This window comes from Pan paniscus, chromosome 9, assembly GCF_029289425.2.
Source record: "Pan paniscus chromosome 9, NHGRI_mPanPan1-v2.0_pri, whole genome shotgun sequence".
Taxonomy (NCBI): domain Eukaryota; kingdom Metazoa; phylum Chordata; class Mammalia; order Primates; family Hominidae; genus Pan; species Pan paniscus.
In genome coordinates, this window is record NC_073258.2 from 49,669,346 (window position 1) to 49,695,144 (window position 25,799).

The following is a 25,799-nucleotide window of genomic DNA, read 5'->3' on the forward strand; positions in this document are numbered from 1 at the left end:
CCTGGAACATGTAGTGGGTATCATGTGTATCCTGCAGCGCCTGATGGTGGTAAACAATCAACATTAGCTAGGATAATTATTTGCATATAAGTTCTGATTTTTAAACATTTTTAATGAATAAAAATGGAGACGTGAACAAAGGAACACCCAAATGCAGAACTTGGTAGACAAAATCTTCTAAAACCCCCAAGCTGCCACTTGTTTTTGAGAACAAGTGGACAGCAAAAGGGATCCCCAGTCTGGGAGACGCTTGGCTAAATCAAGTCTGAGGCTTCTTTACTGCCTAATTTCAGAGAGAACATTCTTTATTGCAGGGAAAACATTCACAAACTTATTTGTGTTAAGAATCCTTATTTCATAGAACATATCATGGGCTAGTACTCAATGCAACCCTCACTGAGAAATGCTACCCAAGACCCACTCCACATAGAGGGACATGTAGCAGAAGGCTGAGGCCTGGTCCATCCAGCACTATTGAGTAGTCCACAGAGGCTTAGAAGCATGCCATTCAGGGGCCTTGTACTGAGGTCAGAGTGAGGGAAGTAGAAGCTTAAGAACTTTGGGCCAGAGCTTTAAAGGTCTGGAGGGAGGAAGACTGCCGGGGCTCTGGGATTTGGTGCTGGCCAGCAGAGTCCTAGGGAGCAGGGACTCTGCGCACTAGGGAAGAGATGTGCACTGGCAGGTCTGGACCAGCTCTGTTTTGTGGCAGCCAAGGAGAACAGGAGATGCTCAAAAATTAGGGTTGGCAAAAAAGTTTTAAGGTGTTTCCGCATAAGTAGAAATCCTGGAGAATACAAAAAGATGGGGAAGGCAGTTTTCTGGGGAGAAATTATGTTTTCCTTCAGGAGCTTTTGGGGGGTTCAGTTGCACATCTTCAGGTACATAAAAATGAAGCCTTATAGGGCACCCACACCCCCTCTTCAGGAACATGGCAACCCCACCTGCTCCAAGGACACATCACCCTCCCCAACAATCAGTAACTCTGAAGACATCAGTTCTTCTCAAACAGTTTAATAGCAAATAAACAAAGGAAGGTACCACACTTGGCAGATACAAAATGACTTTTTGTCCATGTGTCTGTGCAATTAAAACAGATTTAGGTTCCCCATTGGGACAAAAGGAAAAACACACAAAAAAAGGAAGGAGATTCCTTTGAAACACATACTCCCTTGCTCCAAACTTGTAACAATTTTTTTCTTTTTAAATTCACTACACAAACTCTGTGATTAGGTAAGAAAAGCGACGAGGGCTCTCCTTGCCTTTTTTTAAACCATTAAAGTAAAATCCATAATTTTCTACAGAGTACAACACAAGTTCACACAAAAAAGACATTTTCTTTTGCAAATCAAAACAGGAAAGAAAGGAAAAGCTCAAACAAGATAAAGGAAAAGCATTTCTACGGCTGAATCACGACTGAGTTGATTGAATCCCGTTGTTGCTGCAGAACAGACTGTGCGTTTGGTCATAGTGGCAATTTTTTTTCTCTTCACATTGTGAAATCACTTTACATTGTTTTCTAGTAGAAAAGGCAAAAAACTGTACAAAACCCCTAGTGTTAAATACAACGTTTGTACCAATAAAAAACTCACACAGGTTTGTCTCCAAAATGTAAAGTTTCTTTTTTTTTTTTTCTTTTTAAATTATTCACAAAAAGCAGCTGGAAATCAGAAAGGCAGCTGCCGCTCCAGGGTCTCAAATCCATTAAAACCACCACAGAACAATTAAAACAATCAGAGAGAGAAAAGGAAAAGGAAACAACGTCCAACATTTGGCATTTGGTTTTATCCACAGGTTTTCCCAGAGCTCCTCTTGGAATTGAAAGCAAAATATATTGGCAAACACGGCTTCTCAATACACAGGAAGGGGAGCCTCAGTGCCTCCTGCCAACAGAGGCGGCTCTGTGCAGTCAGACTGTGGGGTGCACAGCAGTCTCTCAGGCTGGGGTTTCTGGCCTCTTTCCATCCAATCACCCCTTCCAGGAAATTCAGCAGCCTACCAGACACTGGGCCTCTGCCTGGCTGCCCTTTCCCCCAGGCAGAGCGGCCTTGGGCATAATACCAGGCAACCTGCCAGCCCCAGAGCAGAAACCCTGCTGGGATCCCTTCCTTCATCAACCTTGGTGTGGAGGATGCTCAACAGCGCTTCCACCTCCCCCTCCCCAGCCCCTAGCTACATCTCTCCACCCTTCCCTGGACAGTCCTACTTCCCAGCTCACCCACCCACCAACAGCTTAGGTCTGGGTGGGATCTATCATCAGCTCCTCCCCCTGTAACCTCTTCCCTCCACAGATCCACCCTGTGACCTCTCCTCTCCTCGCCTCTCCCCCTCCACTCACATTCTTACTCAAGTCTCCAAGACCCTGAGGCTGGATGGTGCCACAAGAGAAGAGGGTCAGTTTCCCTCAGGGAACCAAAAAACTGGCTTGCTTGGCACCCAGGGACAGTAGCTGTTTGGCTCTTCACCCAATTAAAAAAACAAATCCCTGCCCTTTCCCCCACCCCACTAGCTAAGCAAGAGCAGAGCTGTGATGAAGAGCCAGTGCCGGGTGGCTGGTGCCCAGGGCTGTAAACAGTGTGAAGACTGTAGTATTGTGCTTGTCACCTAGGAAAAGCGCCAGCAGGTGAATTGCCGCTTGCTGTGCAGATGGCCTCCTACGGGTGGTTGGGAGCGCCCTCCTTCCTCCAGGTGCTCACTGCCCCTAATGTGCTAAATAATAAGCCTCTTACCCACCTGCTGCCACCTTCTAGGCTCTACCTCTGCTTCTCGTGTCTCTCCAGGCCCCCTTCCCACCCTCTCTGAGCAGAGCAGCCAGCCTCCCGGAAGCCCCGGTTAAGACCTGGAGGCCACACGAAGTGACAGTCTAAGTGCACAGGCAAACGCTCTAAGGGCAATAGAGGAGAAAGTTGCCACTTCAAAATTAAACAATACAATCTTGAAAAAAATAATCAACCCTACAACAATTTAAAACAGCTTCTTTGAAACCCTTTTAAATCGATCAGTTTTTGCACAAACTATAGAAAACAGAGAGGTGAAGGTGATATATACGAAGGTGTGAAGAAACAGCAGGAAACATGCAAAACTTTTTTCTGGGCATAATCTTAGTAGGAAAGGAAAAAATTCAAAACAAAAACACAAAAACAATACAAAAACAAAAACAACAACAAAAAAATCAAAGCATCACATTTTGCTGTGGAGACTGTTGGAACAAGCATGGGGCTGAGGGGAAGGGGCAGGCGGGATATCCAGGACTCCCCAGAGTCGCTCCAGGGAAGAACCACAAAAGAAAAAGAAAAAGGGCTGGCTGGGGCCCAAAGTGCAGCCTGCGGTCAAAAAGGAAAGGGGGTTCAGGTGCTCTCTGCAGTTGAGAACTCAGAAGAAAAACAAAAGAAAGAACAATACATGCGGTCTCCTCAAGCCCCACAGACTGTATCAGCAAAATGTGCTCAGGAGCCTCAGAGGTTTTAGTGACATCTTTTATTTCATTGTTTACTTCAAAGTTGTCTTTAAAACTAAGCACACAGAGAAACAAAGCCTAGAAACGGACTGGCTGTGTGTTCACAGAAATACAAACACCACGCGGTATGTGCTAGTAGGGCTGCTCTGAAGACAATTACAAAGAATTGGAATCACAAAATCAAGTGGTTATCTTATGAAGTTCTAGAAAAATAGATTTTTTTATATTCAAATGCAAGTTTAAATATTTCCCCTTCAGCAGTCGTTCTAGCAAAACCAATTTGGCAGCACAAAAGGGAAAAAAGGAAAGAAAAAAAGAAAAAAAACGAAGAAAGAAACAAACATAATAAAAATACACATCAGCATCAAAGGTCAACACAAGGTCAAAGGTGAGAGTTCAAGCATCAGAGAAGCTGAAGAGACAGGGATTTGGACGATGTACTTGACGCCACATCGACATGCTTTAGGCACAACGATGAACAAACGGCAGGAATCTAGAAAAAAAAACAAACCAGAAAGAGGGAGACCCACTGAGTTACACAGAGCAATACATCCAAACAAAGAGAGAGAGAACAGGAACACTCACTGTGTGTACAGCCCTGAAATGAGGTGGGCGGGCAGGGGTTGGGTAATGACAGGGAACTTTTGCACATGCTAACAATGGACACAGGGAAAAGTCAAAAAGGACATGGAGGACACCAAGAACACATCTAATTGCCAGAGACAGAAGGGAACCTAAGGCTTGGATTTTCCATGAAGCACCCAACTCCTAAGAGAAGGTCTCCAGGGGAGCAGAGCCTCAGCCTCTCTCCCCACTCCCTGGTCACAACCCAAGGGGAAGCAGAAGATGCTGGCTGGGGTGGGGAAAATTTTTCAGGGAAGAGGACCAGAATTTCTGCTCAATCTTACGGGGATGGCCCTTTGTTCCCAGAAATCCAAGCTCTTAGCTTCCATCCAGGCCCTGGCCACTCAAGTGGAACCCAGGAGACAGTGGTCTGGCTGCATTCAAGGCAAATCAATTTCATGATGTAACCCAAGTAAGAAACAAAACTACAGCAGAAAACACATTGTAAGTGAAACCTTCACACAACAGAAAAGGATTGCTTAAGACTTGACAGCGAGTCTCCACTCTGAGCTGAGCCCTTTCACACGTGAGACTTGTAGGGGAGCAGCTTCTTCACAAAACCATCTTTGGCCTGGGGAAAGAACTGTGCTCAAGGGCAGTGCTACTGCTGTGCTAACTCACTGGGCAGGGGGAGGAGAGAACAGAGAAGTGCATGGTCTCACCAGCTGGCTGCTCAAGCAGCCCAGGACCCTGCTGGGGCAAGCATTCCTTTTAGAAAAGAGAACCCATCAGCAGGTATGAAGCCCTCAGGGTCTGGTATCAAAGGTGGGTGGATTGCACCTTGGCCTCTTATGTCATTAGGAAAGGGGTTTCATAAGGTCCCAGAGCCCAGGACAAATCCATGGACAAATAATGGTGAGATGGGGGAAGGCGGAGAGAAGAAGGGGATGTGGGAAGGGAGTGGCATTCTGGCTAAGGAGGAAGACAGAACAGAAGGCTAGGGAGCACAGCACCGGCAGCACCCTATGGAGCACAGCTCTCTCCTCTGCCAATTCACAGCATTAACACCTTCCCCTTGGGCAGGTTAGCTGGGCTGCAAACGGGCCACAGAAAGTCAGTAGTTTCAATCATACACAGCACCCTGTGTGTATAACAATCACATTCTGGATTCTACAAAATCCTGGCCTTTTCCAGAGATATAATTTAGGTAATAAATATTCTCCACCCCGGAGCTGTATAAAACTTCTATAAAAATAGAAACGACATTCTTGGTTCCAGCCGGTTGGGATTCAGAACAGCGCCTCCCCAACCTAGCATTTTTTTCTTTTTTTTTCGTTTTCTTTTTTCTTTTTTATTTTTATTTTTTGCATTTATTTAAAAAATCCCATCATGACCCTGGAAGCCTTTAGAACAGTTTTATCCTTTGAAACACAGGACACATTTCTCCCAGTGCGCAGAATTTCAAGTTTACGTGGTTCAGCTTAAGAAGTGTATGTTTCACGTTCCTTAGAGGACAACAGACCCAAGTTATCACTATGAGAAAGGAACAGCTGTCCCAGCTTCAATGGGATAATCCAACACCACCAGCTACCTGTACAACAGTAAGATGGTCAATCCCTGTCTGTTACCCACAGGGACAGCATGACAAGGAGAGAGCCCCCATCTGACTTAATAGCAAACCAACCCCTTTATTCTTATCTCTGCTGCTAGGGGTCAAGACTGGTATTTGTGAGGTTTCAGATTCCAGAGACCCAGGGATCCTGTCCCTGGCTGTGGCTATAGTCATATCTTAACAGGGCCACCTCTGCCCAGGTGTACATTCCCAACAGCATGTCCTTCCTGGTTCTCTACCCCCACAGCACTTCTTAGAGCAGAGGCAGAGCCCAGAAGCTGTGTGGGTCACAAGCAAGAGCTGAAGTAAGACCTGCAAGAGGCGGCAGGGAGCTAACTGTAGCACGAGGACAAAAATGAACACGGTAATACTGAGGTAAATGAACACTCAATTCATGTGGAGGCTGTAAACGTCCTGATGTCACCTCTGCCTCAAGAGCAGAAAATGTGACTGGAGTGGTTACAGGAGGGGCCTGCCAGACCCCTGTGGGAATACTACATCTGGGACACCTCAATCAAGGAGGCAAGGGAGAATTTCTGGCCACTGGCAAATGAAGCATACTGGCTTGCAGGGACCTTCTGATTCAAGTACACCAAGAAACAAGCTCCTCCTCCCCTAACTAGATGGTATTGATCACTCTGCCCACAAATGGTACCCCCTTCAGCAAGAACTGCAAGCCCTTCTTGGATTTGCCTTCATGAGAAAATGGTGGCTTGGGATGGAGGTGACATTCCTTGCTGTGGTGAACTGCAAAGAAGGAAACCAGGCAATGTATTCCATAGAGGTCTTTAAAGAGACCTGTTGGAAATGGGCCATGGTCTAATTTGGTGTTGAAATAAACTAACCTCTTTGGCTGCTTCTCCCAAACTGCCAACAGCCAGGCAAGGCCAATCCAATACTGACTGCTGGCTGGGGGAGCTCGTAATGGGTGATGCCGCCCTGCTTTTTGCATATGTCAGGCTAACAGGTGCTTTATTTCCAAAGAATTGTTAATGCCCTTTTTTGAAAAGAGCAGCAGAAATTCCAGACAAGAATCTGAAAAATAGGTGTCAAAAACTATTTCCCAGAAGGCAGCTGTACAGGAGTTTGAGTCTCCAGCTGCCAGGGCATTAGGTGTCTAGTCACTCCACTCTTCCCCAAAGCCGCTCTGCTCCCCACAGCTCCCAGGTGTCAGTTCTCATTCTACCCACCCTCACACTAAGAGAGGTTCTGGGGGTCACTTTTTTGTTCCACTCAGTCCTCTCTCTTGGGGTGGTTTGGGGCAAATCCTGATCATCGTCTGTGTTAAATGTTTCCCTGTCCCCCTTCCCCAGGGTGGTTTGGTGTTGGTCCTTCTCAACACACACTGGTTACAAACACAGCAAACTTTAAATAAAGGAGAAACAAAAACAAAAAAAAAACTCAGGATATGGCACCTAAACTCCAAAGTAAAACACTGGAAACCAAAGCACAAACTTGTCCTCTGTACGAAGCGAAACTCCCACAGAAGGCAGTAGCCGAGTCTTCAGGGCAAGCTGTGCCTGCGAGAGTGGCAGGGATCAGGGTCCAGGGCTGTCAACACACAGCCTCAGGGCTTCGAATCATTAAGGGTGCTCCTCCCCAACTTACCAGAAGACCCTCTCACTCCAGTCTCAGAGGGGAGCACGCTCAGTAGGGCTTGCTGTCATTCTTCGAACGTTTGAGCTGCACTTTAAGCCGCTTCATGCCAATCTGAAAGCCGTTCATGGACTGGATGGCAGCTTGGGCCGAAACAGGATTGTCGTAACTTACAAAACCTGTGTGTCCAAGCAGAAACCTAGGTGAGGGACATAATGAGGCAAGGAGATTCTCAGTCCTCCTTATGCAAGATACCTTATGTGCTTCATCTCAAATCCCAATTTTATTCAGCAGGGACAAGAAATCTGGACATTATGTCATACGAAATAAATTAGGTTCTTAATAGTACCACTTAACAGCTACATGGTAATTTAAAGGTTTTTTTCTTTTTCTTGAGACAGGGTCTTGCTCTGTCACCCAGGGTGGAGTACAGTGGTGTGACCATGGTTCACCGCAACCTTCGCCTCCTGGGCTCAGGTGATCCTCTCACCTCAGCCTCAAGTAGCTGGGAACACAGGTACACGCCACCATGTCTGACTAATTTTTTGTAGCCATGAGGTCTCACTCTGTTGCTCAGGCTGGTCTCGAACTCCTAGGCTCAAGCGATCCTCCTGCCTTGGCCTCCCAAAGTACTGGGACTTACAGGCACAAACCTGGACTGTTTTAAGGTTTTTCTGCAAACCATTTTCCATATATTATTTTTCTCTCTGGAGCAACAGTGTGGGTAGAAATCCTTACCTCCACTACAGCAATGAGAAACTGGGGCTCAAAAAGAGGTCATATGACCTGCCCATGGCCAAGTTAAAACAACAGCCCAAACTCATATTCAGATCTTTCTGCAGTGAGCTCTTTCTTTCTCAGTGGTAAAATACTAATCCCATCCTGACACCAGAGAGAAGCCAACATACCAAAACACTTGCTCAGGTTTGTCTGCTTGTCTATGAAAACCTTGGCAGACACGACATTCCCAAAGGGCATAAACATCTGCAGCAGGTCCTGATCACCAAACTCCTGGGGCAGGTGGTAGATGAACAGGTTGGCTCCCTCTGGACCTTCAAAATACCCAGGAATTGGAAAGGTATCAGTGTCAAACATGCTCGTCGCCCTGCACCAGTGATCTTTCATTTCCACCTATGTTAAAACTGTCACAATCCCTAAAAATAGAGATTCATCTGGGGAACTAAACAGATTCTCTAAATACAAAGCAAGGAACCAAAGGCAAACATTAAAACAGATTCCTTCCCTCACATTCAGCCAAGCTCCATCTCATTGAGGATGTGAGAAATTCTACCCGCAGGAGGAGGAGTGTTGGGATAATAAAGCAGGCCGACTTGTGTGTGGAGCAGGAAAACAGAGATTGTAGGCTCAGAGAGGAACACAGAAGAGGAGGTGAAAAGGGGTTATAAACAAAACAGGTTTCCAAATAATGCCTAGAAACCACAGGGACAGCAAACAGATTGGTAGTTGCCAGACGCAGGGAATGACTACAAAGGGGCACGAGGGAATTTCTAGGGGTGATGGAAATGTTCTTAATCTGTGGTGATGGTTGCAGGACTAGGACTGTTTGTCAATACTCATATAGCTGTATGCCAAAATCAGTGAGTTTCATCATATGTAAATGGGAAAATAAGAAATTAGTTTTAAAAATGCACCCATGATTAACACTGAGCTTAAAAACAGAATATACATTCTTCATCAGACTATTTATACTCAATGATTTTCTTTTTTTTCTTTCTTTTTTTTTTGAGATAGAGGCTCACTCTGTTGCCCAGGTTGGAGTGCAGTGGCGTGAACTCAGGTCACTGCAACCTCTGCCTCCCGGGTTCAAGTGATTCTCCTGCCTCAGCCTCCCGAGTAGCTGGGATTACAGGCAGGCGCCACCATGCCTGGCGTATTTTTAGTAGCGATGGGGTTTCACCATGTTGGTCAGGCTGGTCTCGAACTCCTGATCTCATGATCTGCCCGCCTTGGCCTCTCAAAGTGCTGGGATTACAGGCGCGAGCCACTGCGCCCAGCCTACTCAATGATTTTCTAACCAAAAAGCTTTATTACAATTGCAGTCCAGCCATTCTCCAGCCACCCTGGCCTCCCTGTTTTTGTCAAACACATCAGGGAACATTGCTGCCTCAGGGCCTCTGTACTTGCTTTTCCTATGCCCCTGTTACTCTTCTTTCTCTAGATTCAGGCATGACTTGCTTCCTACTTCCTTCAGTTCTCTGCTTAAATGTCAATCTAGAGAGACATTCTCTGAGCATTCTGCATAAAATGCAGTGCCTCTGACACTCCCTATCTCTCTTCCCGGCTTGTCATTCTCCAGAGGATCATCTGAAACACCTCATGCTTTCATTTATTTATTGTCTGTCTCCACAGTCTCCACTAAAATATTGGTTCATGCTACGTTCTCCTACTACCGCATCCCTAGGGGATATAAGTGATTCACAGCAGGTGAGGAGAGATGAACCAGGACTTTCTGCTGTGACAAGAGGACACTCATCTTTTTCCTACATTAGTGCTTATACCAGCTCCTGGTTATAAAAACCCAGTCAAATCTGAGCACAGAGGTGTCAGCAGGACTTTCTATTCATGTAAGTCACCTTCAGGCCTCTTTCTGGCTAAAGAGTCTCTCCTATTTTTCTCCTAAATTGAATACCATTTGTGTCAAATGACATACTTCCCACTCCATCAACTCATGGGCCAAACTCTGTCCCATCACCCCTCAGTTTGTCTTCAATCAGGACAAACATCAATCAGAAAGTGAAGAAAATGCCAAATGATATAGCTAAAAGGGACACTGAAACAGAAGACATCCAGACAGAAGATCCTCTGATAGATTTGTAATCTGTAGAGAAAACCTCCTAACAGAAACATTCTTGTCAAATGTGTCAGACCCGATAAGGTCAGTGTCTGTTGCTTCATCTAAAAACTGCAGCCCCATCCCAAGAGGGTTCACAGAGGTTCTGATTTGAGCCACATCCAGAAAACATTTAAAAAGCAGATCACACTTCACAGGGTTTCTCAGTCTACACTTGACACTGTCAAAGAAAAACAATGGTCTGACGACCTAACTGGTTCCCTCAGCCTTTGCTCTGCCTTTCAGTTCTGGTATAGGAGGAAAACACCCCCATACCTGACCCCGATCTCCCTTTGCACTCACCTTCCTTCTGGCTTCCAGCAGCACCAATACTCTGCTGTGTCAGAAGATTCTGGTTGTACAGAGTGGGGAGCGCAGCAGCAGCATATTGCTGGATACCCGAGTAGGCCTGAGTGAGGGCCTCCATGGTGCTCCCGGTGCCATTGGAAAGGCCACTGCTGCCCAGGCCACCATTTAAAGCAGCCATTCCTTGGTTGGAGGAAGAGGAGGATTAATATACTAGAAAGACTAAACTGATGCCAAAGACAAGTCTACTTGGGACATCTAGAAAAGGGAAAACTCCAAAGTTCTCCCCTTTATCTCCCTCTTAGTTTCTCCCTGAGAAGAAACTATCTGACTGGCTAGATTTCAGGACATTGACCAGGCCTTGCTAATGGGGACATTAAGAAATGCCATACGCGGGTGTTGTGCTCCCCATTACCTTCATCCAATCTGTGGAATGAGAGCCTCCATTTTCTATCTGGCTATTCTGCCACTTTCTCATAATGAGCTAGAATGTCATAAAAGAAGAGGCCCAAGACTGTGAACTCAAAGGGGTACATGTGATTTCTGACAAGATGTGGGTGAACCCTACCATTAAAACAGCAACTAACAGGTACTAAGTACATTCTATGTGTCATCTACTGTACTATGCAATGTGCTCAGCAGCACTTTACCTATGTTCTAATTTTTTTTTTTTTTTTTGGAGACAGAGTCTCACTCTGTCACCTAGGTTGGAGTTCAGTGGTACAATCATAGCTCACTGCAGCCTCAAGCTCCCAGGCTCAAGCAATCCTCCCGGCCTCAGCCTCCCAAGTAGCTGGGACTACAGGCATGCACCACTACACCCAGATAATTTTTGTAGAGATGGAGTTCTCACTATGTTGCTCAGGCTGGTCTGGAACTTGTGACCTAGGGTGATCCCCTGCTTTGGCCTCCCAAACTGCAGGGACTATAGGTATGAGCCACTGTACCTGCCCTCATTTAATTTTTAACAATCCTTCAAAGTATTCTATTATTCCCACTTCAAAGATGAGAAAATGTCCTTAGAAAGGTGGTCCGAAGTTATAGCTAGCTAACGGACAGAGGTGGGATTTAACTCAGGTCTGATTTAAAAATCCCATGTTTTTTTGAGATGGACTCTCGCTCTGTCACCCAGGCTGGAGTGCAGTGGCGCAATCGTGGCTCACTGCAACTTCTGCCTCCCCGGTTCATGCCATTCTCCTGCCTCAGCCTCCCAAGTAGCTGGGACTACAGGCGCCCGCCACCAGGCCCAGCTAATTTTTTTTGTATTTTTAGGGGAGACGGGGTTTCACCGTGTTAGCCAGAATGGTCTCGATCTCCTGACCTCGTGATCCGCCCACCCTGGCCTCCCAAAGTGCTGGGATTAGAGGTGTGAGCCACCACACCTGGCCCTCATGATTATTTTTAACTTCACTGGGCCACTGCAATCATTCCAGTGGTGCCCCTACCAGGGTTAAGATGTGCTACCTGCACAAAGAATAGTCTGATGACAGCCAGGTGCTGCCCCTTACCTGCCAAAGAGCCAACATTGAGGCCAGCCGTTGCTCCAGCTAATGTCTGCAGGGCTCCAAGTGAGGCTATGGGGTTGACAGAATTACTGCTGCTAGAGCTAGGTGAGGACCCTGCTATTAGAAAGCAAGGAGTTAAAATTCAACCCATCACTGGCATTCTCGCCAAATACAAGAAAAAGTGTCACTATCCAAGTATGCTATTTGTAAAGAGGTTTTCAGTTACTAATTCTAACAACTGTCCTTGCAGGACAGAGACAAATAATGGCCACAGCACATTGAAAATCAGGAAGATTTCTCTTAAGTACAGAAGATGACATTTGAAAATTTGTTGCTCATAATCTGACCTCTCTGGAAACAGGTGTTAACTATTTTCCCTCTCTGGACTCTGCCTTTAAACACAAAGCATCTGTCCAAGGCACATAATGGCACACTGGGTCATCCTCATGCTTACCTGAACTAGTGAGCACGCTGAGGGGACTGCTGGATGTAGTGAGAGCATTGGTACCACTTGGTGTGTTCTGAGCTGCACTAGCTGCAGCAGCTAGTGCAGCCAAATTCTGTAACTGCATTGCATTCAACCCTACAACATCCAAAGCAAGAGATTAGCCAGCAGATAAGGGTGCTTCATATCCATTCCAGCAATGACAAGCACACACTGGCAGAGGGCTGGTCCCTGACAAAGAGGAACTGTTTTAGATAAGCCTTACAAACAACATTACAGGGCTCCAAAAAAGATTAATGTATCACTCATTAAGAAACTTGAAATCATTTCCTCAGAGAAGAGATGGCTAATCCAACAGCATACCATGCCAAGTGTACATTAATAAAGGTGTGGGCAATTAGGAAACCAAGAAAAACTGCCTACCATGGGGCCAGGAGCACAGGAGAACAATGCCAAAACCTACAGCACAGAATGGGACTGCATCCAGGCCCCTCACTCACACTTTACAGGGGATTCGCTCTCTGTAATAGAGGGGAACACGCAGAAAACATGGCAGATGCAGAAGGCCCAGGAGCAAACAAGGGAGAACACGGGAGAGCAGCAATGACACAAAGAATAAAGACACTGTCACTTGAATAGCAGATTCATCACCAGAAAGAGGAGAGAGGAAAAATCACTGAGTGAAAGACTTCCAAGTAGAGCCCAGACAACACAGTTGAAAGGGGAAGAAGGAATCTAAACTGTGCTGTCGCTGCTGCAAACCATTTACTAGACAATGGAAAGATCGATGGGGTGAGGGGTGGGGGGAGTGGAAAGAGTAAACGAGAATTAAAATACAATACAGATTACAATCTAGCAACTTTCCAAAAATACAGCCAACTATAATTTCCTGAGACAAAGTGAATGACTATCAAAAATTTTCAAACAGCAAAATGCAGTTCACTGAAAACTATACCTTTCTCAAATGCACATTTGGCCTAGCCTAAATCCAATGCAGAGGGTGTAGGCACAGGCAGCTTTGAAGCTGTCCCATGCCCTACCCCCAACCGACTCCTGATGGGCCCTAGCTCAGGTTTGTTGTGGCACTCCATTTAAGTTTTCTGTGTACGATAATAGCAACAACAAAATAGGAATTCACCTTAGAAACAAGAAGATACACAGGTAAACCAAATGCCTGGGTTCTAGAAGCTTCAAGGTAGGGCATTTGCATGGAAGCCATCTTTGGCTTTTCTGCAGTCACTGGAAAAGTCACTTTATAATGGAAATAAAGAGTTCTTGCAATTTTTTCCCCTTATCAGAGAACAGCCTCAGTCTATAGGAGCTAAACAGCCCTTTTCCATATTCTTCTTCAACAGTGACCTAAAAGGTTAGGAGGCACCAGATAACGTCAGAGCAATGTGGCATCAACTAGCCATAGAGCCACTGTATAGAGACAAGAAAATTGAGTCCTGGGACGTTTATCCTAGGTCAGGTTTACATAATAAGCAAAAAAATGTTTTCACAGAAACGATGCCAAACTCCCAAGACTGTTGTTAGCTGGGTCTGCTGGCCTGGGTGCTGCTGCTCCTCTGCAGCAGTGAAACACTTACCTCCCATTGGGTGGAGGCTGCTCAGGGTGTTGAGGTTCCCAGAGGAGGCAGTCTGCTGAAGGAGCTGCAAATAAAGCTAGACATTACACCAAAAAACAGAACAAGAGTGAGAGTGAGGGCTGGTTCTGCATCTGGGATAACTCTACAGCACAGCAAAGCGAGAGTGCAGAGGCCCCCAGAGAGAAGAAAGTCAAAGACAAGAACCCAAGCCAACACAACAGAAACATGAGGCTTATGACAGCACAGGACAAAAAAAAAAACACAGCTAAAGCACTGGCCCAGAAGATAGTATGTTCACTGAATACTGAGCCAAGCTCAAGTCCCTGGGCAGCAGAATTCAGCACAGCAAAGGACAGAACTACAGCAGGATAATAAGCTAAACTTGAGGAGCTATGCAGTCAACTGTGATTATTGTCTGCGAATGAATGAATGCCATTTCCAGCTACCCTCTCCCAAGTTCTCCTTAGTTAGGTCCACACATCTCACTCTGCAGATTGTTTCCATCTGGATACTCAATTTCTACTTCACACAACTATTTTAAATATCAAATCTAAACATTTCATAGTATTTCTTGGAGTTACCCTTTATTGGTCACAATGGACCACATGACTAATAATCACTCCAGCTACACATCTATCCAACCTTATTTACTTCCTCCCCTCCAAATTGGTCTTCCCTGTTGCAGATGACCAAATGACTGATGGATTAGTCTATACCAGGTTCAGAGTACATTCTCCTTCAATGATGGTCCCATGACAAATAAAGTAAGAGGGCCTGTCCCTGAGTTTGTGGCATTAGTTTACTTTGTATATTGGCAAACCACAACCTTCATCTAACCAGCTTGCTGAAAACTTTTGCTCCAACTAAACCCAATTAGTATTGTTTATGGAAAATTGGTATTCTTGTACAGGATCCTTTTATTCAACCTGTTTCCCATTCCTATAAACATCTGACCTGGTTTCTCTGTCGCCGCAAATCCTTCCAGGCTAGAGACCATGGATAAGTTTCAGGAGGTCTACAAACCTCCAGGAACAGAATGGGGGAAAAAAATGCACCTACACACCCTTTCCCCCCACTTCTCAAAGGATAAAAAGATAAAAACCAACTCCTCCAGGACAGTAGAGCCTGGCTAACTCAAGTCCACATAGTCCAGAAAGAACCTCATAATTAATGATGATGTACTATCACACAGTCCACTAGCACCCACGTCTACATTTTTTTTTTTTTTTGAGACGGAGTCTCGCTCTGTCGCCAGGCTGGAGTACAATGGTGATCTCAGCTCACTGCAACCTCCGCCTTCCAGGTTCAAGCGATTCTCCTGCCTCAGCCTCCCGAGTAGCTGGGACCACAGGTGTGTACCATCACACCCAGCTAATTTTTGTATTTTTAGTAGAGACGGGGTTTCACCATGTTGGTCAGGCTGGTCTCAAACTCCTAACCTCAGGTGATTTGCCTGCCTCGGCTTCCCAAAATGCTGGGATTACAGGCATAAGCCACCGCACCTGGCCTTTTTCTTCTTAAACACCTTGGGCTATGTGTTCAGTCCTAACTGGTGGACTGTGAATACTGTACTTGGTCCCTTCATTTCCCTCCAAATGAGATTAGCTCTTAGGGCAGGAATCATGTCTAACCAAAACAAAGAGAACACAGCTCTCAACACATGCCATCATGTACTTGCTGGTAGTGGCAATGACAACAAAAAGGTTAACCTTCCCTAAAGGGGGGCTCCAAAAGTCTCTAAGAAAAGCAAATGCATAGCATGTAGACCATTTTCAAAGCATTATCATTTCTGCAGATGACTAAAACCTCCCTGAATTTTCTGAACATATAAGCAATGTTTCAGCACTAAGAAACAATTTATTCTGTTGAAATATAACCGGACCCAGTGGTTCACGCCTGTAATCCCAGAACTTTGGGAGGGCAAGGTAGGCAAATCACTTGAGGTCGGGAGTTTGAGACCAGCCTGGCTCACATAAGCAAAACCCTGTCTCTACTAAAACTACAAAAATTAGCCAGGCGTGGTGGCACATGACTGTAATCCCAGCTGCTTGCAGTTGGAGGTTGCAGTGAGCAGAGATTGCGCCACTGTTTTCCAACCTGGGCAACAGAGCGAGGCTTCAAAACAAAACAAAACAAAACAACCCCACTCTTTATATTTTTTTTAAAAAAACTTCAGAGAAATACTAGCTAGGATAAACTGGGGTTTTTTTTTTTTTTTCTTCTTCTTTTTTTTTTTTTTTTGAGACAGAGTCTCGCTCTATTGCCCAGGCTGGAGTGCAATGGTGCGATCTTGGCTCACTGCAACCTCCGCTCAGTGCAACCTCTGCCTCCCAGGTTCAAGCCATTCTCCTGCCTCAGCTTCCCGAGCAGCTGGGATTACAGGCGCCTGCCACCACGCCCATGTGATTTTTTTGTATTTTTAGTATAGACAGGGTTTCACCATGCTGGCCAGGCTGGTCTCAAACTCCCAACCTCAGGCGATCCACCCACCTCAGCCTCCCAAAGTGTTGGGATTACAGGCGTGAGTCACAGCGCCCGGCCTAAACTGGGATTTCTTATAAGATATTAGAAATATGAAAACCACTGGAACTAAACCAAAATTCAGTACTGGGAGACAGAAATCAGTGCCTTTTGTCTGTTTCCATACAGAATAATACTTGAAATGATGAGGAATAAATGACTGTACTAGCTATTTCTATGTGAATATTTTTGTATCATCCATACAAATCTAGTGGTTTCACCATTAATAGCCTAAGATGACCTTTTTCCTCTTTGACTCACAAATGGGTGGTTTTAAGTGTCTTGTGCTGGCCCAATTCTTTTCCATTAATAATCCCCTGTAACATATACATTGCAGACCTAGTAAATCTAAATCACAAATTGGGCCCAGACTTTCTTTTGGACTAGACAACCTTCTTTTGGCTCACGACAACAGAGAGATCAAATTAAAGGAAGTCTATTTACAATGTAGTAAACTTGAATATACATCTGTAATGCTCATTTAAAAATGTTCATGTTAATCTCTTGATCTCCGCCAGGCGCAGTGGCTCACACCTGTAAACCCAGCACTTTGGGAGGCCAAGACAGGTGGATCACCTGAGGTCGTGAGTTCGAGACCAGCCTGGCCAACACAGTGAAAGCCCATCCCTACTAGAAATACAAAAATTAGCTGGGTGTGATGGTGTGTGTCTGTAGTCCCAGCTACTTGGGAAGTTGAGGCAGAAGAATCACTTGAACCCGAGGTGGAGGTTGCAGTAAGCCAAGACTGTGCCACTGCACTCTAGCCTGGGTGACAGAGTGAGTGAGACTCCGTCTCAAAAAATAAATAAATAAAGCAAAAAAAGAAAAAAAATCTCTTGATCTCTCAAGTCCGCTGAAAGAAACATTTGTCATACTCTTTAGGAAAGACTCAATAAGGATTTTAATGATGCCCTCTACATCTGGTAGAAAGAGATATGGAGAAAGACACTGGTAGTTAAGATTCCCTCAGGAATTTCTTTCTTGGCGGCAAGGACACAAGATGTTTCTAAATCTTTAAAACGGGAAACCAGGAATTCACTTTAGTTGCAGCAAAAGCCTCAAGATATAACCAGAGATGCATGTCCAGAGATACATATATATAGAGAGAGAAAGAGACTAACAGGACTAAAAGAAATAGTACTACCTGAATTTTTACATATAATTTCTATATGCCAAAAGTTGTAAATGCCACTGTGTTTGTTGGCTAGGGACAGCAGAAGAAGAAACAGCTGGGAGCTTGCACAGTCTGCAGAAAGCAAACCACAAAGACTCACTGCTAAATACTGGGGTCCAAGAGTATTTAGACCAGCAAGGTTTCCCCACACAGATGCTGCGCTGATTTGCTGCATCTGCTGCTGGAGCTGCTGGGCCATTCTCTTCTGTTCTTTGTCCTTCTGTGTATCAGCAAATTTTACCACCATGGGTGATGAGCAACCCTGTGAAAAGACCAAAACGAAAGGGTCAAATTCCTCCATCTGAAAAAAGAAAAAAAATCTTCCTTTTGGATGACATGCAGGTTACATTCTAATTTCGTTCACTGCCAAATGATTCTCCTCATGATAGACACAAGAGAGAAGAGACTGTAATCCCAACACTTTGGGAGGCTGAGGCGGGTGGATCACTTGAGCCCAGGAATTTTAGACCAGCCTGGGCAACATGGCAAAACGGTCGCTATTAAAAAAAAAATACAAAAATTAACTGGGCGTGCTGGTGTGCACCTGTAGTCCCAGCTACTTGAGTGGCAGAGGTAGGGGGGATCACTTGAGCCTGGGTGGTTGGGGCTGCAGTGAGCCATGATCTTCCCACTGCACTCCAGCCCAGGTGACAAATTAAGACCCCATCTCAAAAAAAGGGGTGGGGAGAGCATTTCCAATACGTTAATTTTAAAGAAATCAGTGGTTTTTAACTTTAAGATGTTGGCTGTTTAACCTTCTGGGCAATCGGATGCTGCACATGCTGCTGGACTTTAATGGCCAACTGTCCCAGCATTCCCAAGCTGAGGAATTTTCCCCATCACCTATCTGCTCCCTACCTCCATGGTCTGTGCTTGGTGCATTGCCTTGATAGCCGTCTGTGCCATGGCTCTTGTTGTAAAAGTCACAAATGCACAACCTGGTAAGAGAAGAGTCAGTAACTCATGCATTCATTTATTTCTCTGACAGACATTAACTGAGCACCTACTATGTGCTGACTATCATGCTAGCAATACAGACACAGTCCCTGCTTTCAGGGAATCATGTGCTGGTATGTTGCAACAGGGTGATATGTGCTATAATGAAAAAACAGAACCACTGACAGAAAAAAAAAAATGCTTGACAGGAGAAAGGAGGACTCATATCCTCTAGTTCCTCTTGAAAATAAAAGAAAATGGGAGAAGAAAGTATTTCCATTTTGGCATCAAGGATCTTGCAAAGCACCAAAAGAGAAAATTTTAATACATGACACTGAAATATAGAATGTAGACTCCTTAGAGGGGCTGGGAGACAAAAAGAATGAACTGATAGGAGGAGTCAAGACAGGACATAGATATACAGCAGGAAGCAGCAGGCCCAACCTCTTTATCTTGACCGGGCCATGTTGGCTAGGGAATCACTGTTGCTAGTTTCCACCGGTCAAATTAAAAAGATTCCAAGCCCGGTGCAGTGGCTCACACCTATAATCCTGGCACTTTGGGAGGCCAAGATGGCAGGATCGTTTGAGTCCAGGAGTTCAAGACCAGCCTGGGCAACACAGGGAGACCTTTTCTCTATAAAAAATTTAAAAATTAGCTGGGTGTCATGATGCATGCCTGTGGTCCCAGCTACTCAGGAGGCTGATCCTGGGAGGTTCAGGCTGCAGTGAGTTGTGAAGGCACCACTGCACTCCAGCCTGGGTGAGAGAGAGTAAGACCTTGTCTCCAAAAAAAAAACCCCAAACCAAACCAAAACAAAAAACCAAAAGATTATTTAAAAGCTAAAACTACTTACCTCGGCTCAGGCCATCAGGTCCCCGCAATATCCGGCATTCTTCAATCTGTCCAAACGAAGAGAACATGACTCGGATGTCATTTTCAGTGCACTTCTTGGAAATCATACCAATAAACAGCTTCCTGTCTTCCACTGCTAAGAGAGTAAAACAGAAAAGACTTGAATATTACTACTTAAAGAGGCAATGTGGCACAGATTTGGGAGCCAGACCGCCTGGGTTTGAATTCTGGCTCTGTACCATATTTTACAGATTCAAAGACACACATTTGTTTTTCGTATTTTTCACATCTCTTTTTTTCTTGTTTTTGAGACGGAGTTTCGCTCTTGTTGCCCAGGCTGGAGTGTAATGGCGTGATCTCGGCTCACCGCAAGCTCCGCCTCCCGGATTCAAGTGATTCTCCTGCCTCAGCCTCCTGAGTAGCTGGGATTACAGGCATGCGCCAAAATGCCTGGCTAATTTTGTATTTTTAGTAGAGATGGGGTTTCTCCATGTTGGTCAGGCTGTTCTTGAACTCTCGACCTCAGGTGATCCACCCGCCTCGGCCTCCCAAAGTGCTGGGATTACAGGTGTGACCCACCACGCCCGGCTTCACGTCTCTTTTTATAACCAATGTTATCTTAAAATTATAATTAGAAGCATTTAGATGAAATATGGTAGCTTTGTAATCTTGTGAAAGTTACTCAACCATTCTGTGCCTGTTTCCTCATCTAACTAATAGGAATAATCAGGTTTACTTCAAAGGGTAGCAGTTGCTATTAAATGCAAAGTACTTGGCATCTTCCCTAGTCCTTTGTATTGTTTCCTCTTTTTGAGACAAGAGTCTCGCTGTCACCCAGGCTGAAGTGCGGTGGCATGATCATGGCTCACTACAGCCTTGACCTGCCGGGTTTAAGCAATCTTCCCACCTCAGCTTCCCGAATAGCTGGGACCACAGGTATGTACCACAACACCCAGCTAATTTTTTGCAGAGAGGTTTCACTCTTATTGCCAAGGCTGGTCTCAAACTCCTGGGCTTACGCAATCCTCCGGCCTCAGCCTCTTAAAGTGCTGTGATTACAGGTGTGCGCCACTGTGCCCAACCAGCATTGTTTGCTCTTACTGGCAATACTACTAAAGAAAGAAGAGGTTTTCACACTTGATGTGACAAGTGGAAGAGAATACATCTTTCAGTGAATGTAACTGTCTACTTTTCTGAATTTTTTTTTTTTTTTTTTTTTTTTGAGACAGAGTCTTGCTCTGTCACCCAGGCTGGAGTGCAGTGGCACGATCTCAGCATACTGCAACCACCGTCTCCTGGGTCCAAGCGATTCTCCTGTCTCAGCCTGCTGAGTAGCTGGGATTACAGGCATGCACCACCACACTCAGCTAATTTTTGTATTTTTAGTAGAGACAGGGTTTCACCATGTTGGCCGGGTGATCCGCCCGCCATGGCCTCCCAAAGTGCTGGGATTACAAGCATGAGCCACCTCACCTGGTCCTGACTATTTTCTTGAGAATTAAGGCCAGGCGTGGTGGCTCACGCCCGTAATCCCAGCACTTTGGGAGGCCGAGGCGGGCGGATCACAAGGTTAGGAGATCAAGACCATCCTGGCTAACACGGTGAAACCCCGTCTCTACTAAAAATACAAAAAATTAGCCGGGCGTGGTGGCAGGCACCTGTAGTCCCAGCTACTCGGGAGGCTGAGGCAGGAGAATGCAGTGAACCCAGGAGGCGGAGCTTGCAGTGAGCCGAGATCCTGCCACTGCACTCCAGCCTGGGGTACAGAGTAAGACTCCGTCTCAAAAAAAAAAAAAAAAAAAAAAAAAAAATGGAGAATTAAGTTCTCCTTCCTAATTTGTTCATTTTGCCCCCTCATTCCTGTCCAAAAGAAATTATACTGACCAAGTATATTCCAGTTCATTCTACAATGTTCTTATAATATTTCTCTGTCAGCTCTGTTCTTCTTTTATCATACTTTATTTTAAAGAAAAAACTGAGACAACTTAGACAACGGATTACTTAAAGCACAATTCAATTCAGATAACCTAAGAACAGCAAACAAACTAGGCAGAAATCTTTTTTTTTTTTTTTTTTTTTTTTTTTTTTTTTTTTTTGAGACAGTCTCACTCTGTTGCCTGGGCGGGAGTACACTGGCATGATCTTAGCTCATTGCAACCTCCGCCTCCCGGGTTCAAGAGATTCTCATGCCTCAGCCTCCTGAGTAGCTGGGATTACAGGCATGCACAACCATACCCAGCTAATGTTTGTATTTTTAGTAGAGACGGGGTTTCACCATGTTGGCCAGACTGGCTCGAACTCCGGCCTCAAGCAATCCATCTGTCTTGGCCTCCCAAAGTGCTGGGATTACAGGTGTGAGCCACCGTGCCTGGCCTAGGCAGAAATCTTAAGGGGAAGATTGTATACATTTGCTTACCATTGTTCTTCTCACTGTCAGCAGGTTTCATCTGTATAGGGTGATGCATCTGAAAAGGAAAAATATGATTATTATCACTGTATATATTGATGGTATTCAAAAATACATATGGACTCTAAAATACCAGAACTAGAGCTTTAAAGAGTTCTCTCTGAACTCACGTCTGCTTCATGATCTTTCCCCAGAAAACAGAATGTGAGTCAAGAAGTCAAAATACACAAGACTCTTGACTGAGAGAGAACTAATGTCAGGTCATCTCTGAACTGCTCCCTTTATGTCTTCCTTTACATCAATTCCTGCAGCAGTTACCTTTTCCCCAAAATGGTTTTCAGTGTGTGTCTGATATGTGTAAGTATATCCCATTTATCAAAGTTACCACATTTCCATTTACTAGTGGGAGCTTTCTTACCCCTGGGAGGACTTTCATGTTGTGAAGAGCATTCTGAGCTTCTAATGCAGCTTTACGGGTGTAAAATGTAACAAAACAGCACCCTGCAATAAATAAGATTTCATAAAATCAAACTTTGAAAGCAGAGAATTCCTAGAGCAATCCTTCCTCCACTGACAGATCAGATCTTAAAAGAGGGCTGGGTTTATTAAAATTAGTGAGAGGCGGAGGGTAGTGGAAAAGAACGAATAGAATATCTAGCAGGGGAATAAGAGATTATTTTCTATACACTTTATTGTTTTAGTCTCCTCCTAGTTAGTTACACTATAAGTCTTATTTAGCTGCTCATGTAACTTCTCTGGAAAATACGACTTCTCATAAAGAAAGGTCATGTGCCATTTGACTCAACCTACCCTACTTGGAACACCAGGTGGTATATGAGACAAGAAGACAGATGGGGCTCTATACTTTTGCAGCCTGTAGTCTACCAGGAACTCTTTCTTTCACTGCTCTCTCAGAATAAACCACTCCCTACTTCGTAGCCAGATTCTACCATATGCCTCAAACATAATTATCACTTATTAAATTATAAAATGACTTAAGAACAAGCACCTCTTAACATCTTTTTTTGGACTCTTGGTTCTCATCAAATATAATTAAGCTTCTAAAAGCACATGGTGCTGCCTCAGATCTGTAGATTTTGTGCTTTGTATCTTTATTTTGGGTAGTAGGAGAGGAAGTATATCTTGTAAATCTTGGGCTTAAATGTTCTGACACTCCCATATTCTCATGAGATACAATATAGATTTTTTTTTTTAAATCATGCTGCAGCAGTTAGAACTACAAATTACTGAAGGTTATATTGCCAGTCATGTTCAGAAACTATTATACTTTATATTTTTAGTTAACCATGCCAAAAAGAGAAAGTAATTCCTCTGCTTCTAGATCCTCTGCTATTAAGCTAGTTTCAATATGATAATCATGCTTGCTTACATTTGCACTGTTGGACAGCTTTCACAAAAAATTATTTGAAAACTGGTAAAATGGAAAATAAGAACATGTCTGTGTGTATATATGGGGCAAAGTTAATACCTATCTACCATCAGTCCTGTGAAACTTCCACTCTGCTAGGCAATTCTGGAAGCAGCTCCGCCTTTCCTCTCCTGTTCACTTTGTGGCAACAGCAAACAAGCTGCCTAAACAAATCCTTTCTATTTGATAAACTATCCTGCAAGGCCTCTGTAATACTAACAAGAAACCGATGGGTATGTGGACAGTCTTTCTCCTTCAGCTTATGCTAGCCCAAACACTAAAGAAAACTTTATGTGGTTTAACTTCAATTTTATCTTTGTCATTCTGTTCCCAAGGTCAAATAAGACACTCACGTGAGTCTGTCTCTTAAATTTAGAACCCTCACAAAGGACTGCCCAAGACCCAATTTACAAATTATCCTCATGCTAACACCTTAACTTTTTAAAGCCATTAAATATGTTTGGATTACAAGATATTACTACTATAAAAGGACAGATTTTTTCCAATAGACAGACAGACAGGAGTATTCTGGCAATGACAGAGAGAATGCACATGAAAGAAATTACATATAAAAATCCAATTTTTTGTATCCTGTTAAAAACCCAAAGCCCTCACCTGCTCTGAGAGTCAGTGGAAAAAATAAGATAAACCAAAACCCAAAGCCCTAACCTTTGCTCTGAGGAGGGTTTTGGCTCCTATCCCTTAGGACGTTGATTTCATATACAGCACCATACTGTTCGAAGAGTTCCCGCAAGTCCTTTTCAGACCAGGTCCTTGGAACCTGGCCCACAAACATCTTGATAGCATCAAGATCTGGTTGGTCTGGGTGGTCCAGGGTGCCGTTCATTTTCTTTGAGCTGTGTGAGATAAAATGAAACTTCTATTATGTAATAATGTTGCTTTCCAGAGGAAATTTTCTTTTCTTTAATGATCTTAACTAGTTCTGAGAACGTAGGGGAAAAAAAATCTACTTCTTTCACTACTTCCATTCAGTTTAAAAGAGTTCCCTGGTTCTCCCTCACCATGGCCACCCATTCCATCAGATGCCAAACTAAAGTCACCATTCTGACTGGGACATCCCAGCTGTTACCAGGGAACTGACAGTGTACATTTCTTATCTAGCATGAGAATTACCATGCTAGAGGAGGAACTTAAAGGGTAAAACTCCCAAAACAAGATCAAGTTTTAATAACTTTTAAGCATAGTTAACAAAACAAACACTAAAAAAAGGCCCACAAAATAACAAAGGACTATTGATTACAAATAAGATTCAGAACACTTCAATGTATACAATGACAGGTGAAGTTTCCTTTCAGTAGAAGTTAGAAAAGAAGCACTTGATTTTCAAGGATTAAACTAAGGACTAGAATGCTGGCCTTTGAATGTAGCTGACTCATGTATAATCATAATGCTCGAGTTAGGTCTCCAGACCAAAACAGAGCTCCACCTCTTATATTTCCAGATGATTGTGCGATGAACATAAACAATGTTACCATCATTTTAGATTTTCTGTTTCTGAGTTATCCAATTTACTGCTATTACTCTAAGACCAGTTAAGATTCCCTTACTGAGGGCAACCATTTTAACGATCCCAAGTTTCTCTAGTCCTATCACATTGTACTTGTAATTCTCCTATTTCAGTTTTATTACCTTTAGAACCTGAAGGATAATCAGCTATTTTAATACCTTCATTCCTATCTTGCCACTGTAAACAACCTAGGTGAATTCTTACACTATAGGTGTTTCCACTCAGAACATACCATCTTATTTTTTTTTGTTTTTTTTTTTTTTTTTGAGACGGAATTTCACTCTTGTTGCCCAGGCTGGAGTGTAATGGCCCGATCTCAGCTCATGGCAATCTCCACTTCCCAGGTTCAAGAGATTCTCCTGCCTCAGCCTCCCGAGTGGCTGGGATTACAGGTGTCTGCTACCATGCCCAGCTAATTTTTGTATTTTTAGTAGAGACGGGCTTTCACCATGTTGGCCAGGCTGGTCTCAAACTGACCTCAGGTGATCCACCCGCCTCGGCCTCCTAAAGTGCTGGGATTACAGGTGTGAGCCACCATGCCTGGCCTCATACCATCTACTTCAAAGTCCTTCGTCCTATTTGTTTCTAAATTTAACTCTGAACATTTATCTAAACCATTAATAACTTAAATTCCCAATATCTAGCACTATTAGCTTTTCTGTTAGTATCTGCTTAATCTAAAAATCATATACAAAAATTGCCACATTCTAATATCCAATCCCAAACAACATGCTAGTTTTTTTTTTTTTTTTGAGGCTGACTTTCACTCTTATTGCCCAGGCTGGAGTGCAATGGCATGATCTCAGCTCTCTGCAACCTCCTCCTCCCAGGTTCAAGCAATTCTCCTGCCTCAGCCTCCCAAGTAGCTAGGATTAAAGGCATGCACCACCATGCGTGGTTAATTTTGTATTTTTAGTAGAGATGGGGTTTCACCATATTGGTCAGGCTGGTCTCAAACTCCTGACCTCAGGTAATCTGCCCACCTCGGTCTCCCAAAGTGCTGGATTACAGGCGTGAAGCACTGCACC

At 44.2% G+C, this 25,799-nt stretch overlaps 1 protein-coding gene across 23 annotated transcripts in view; it reads right to left on the bottom strand.

Moving 5' to 3' along the window:
- Positions 1 to 995: 995 nt before the first annotated feature.
- Positions 996 to 25,799, bottom strand: part of CELF1 (CUGBP Elav-like family member 1) — a 99,408-nt gene continuing 74,604 nt past the window's right edge. For 4 of the 23 annotated variants that reach the window (XM_057299323.2, XM_063608475.1, XM_034932588.3 and 1 more), the window contains 13 exons: positions 23,913 to 24,100; positions 22,233 to 22,315; positions 21,824 to 21,872; positions 19,409 to 19,543; positions 18,475 to 18,554; positions 17,717 to 17,878; positions 13,923 to 13,998; positions 12,343 to 12,471; positions 11,892 to 12,005; positions 10,381 to 10,566; positions 8,135 to 8,278; positions 7,239 to 7,405; positions 996 to 7,150 (listed from right to left, as the gene is read on the bottom strand). In XM_057299323.2, the coding sequence (XP_057155306.1) occupies positions 7,278 to 7,405; positions 8,135 to 8,278; positions 10,381 to 10,566; positions 11,892 to 12,005; positions 12,343 to 12,471; positions 13,923 to 13,998; positions 17,717 to 17,878; positions 18,475 to 18,554; positions 19,409 to 19,543; positions 21,824 to 21,872; positions 22,233 to 22,315; positions 23,913 to 24,090 (1,464 nt within the window). In that variant the 5' untranslated portion in view covers positions 24,091 to 24,100 and the 3' untranslated portion in view covers positions 996 to 7,150; positions 7,239 to 7,277. The remainder of the gene's footprint in view (positions 7,151 to 7,238; positions 7,406 to 8,134; positions 8,279 to 10,380; positions 10,567 to 11,891; positions 12,006 to 12,342; positions 12,472 to 13,922; positions 13,999 to 17,716; positions 17,879 to 18,474; positions 18,555 to 19,408; positions 19,544 to 21,823; positions 21,873 to 22,232; positions 22,316 to 23,912; positions 24,101 to 25,799) is intronic. The other 19 variants (XM_055093688.2, XM_057299327.2, XM_034932608.4 and 16 more) reach the window with 10 other exon arrangements.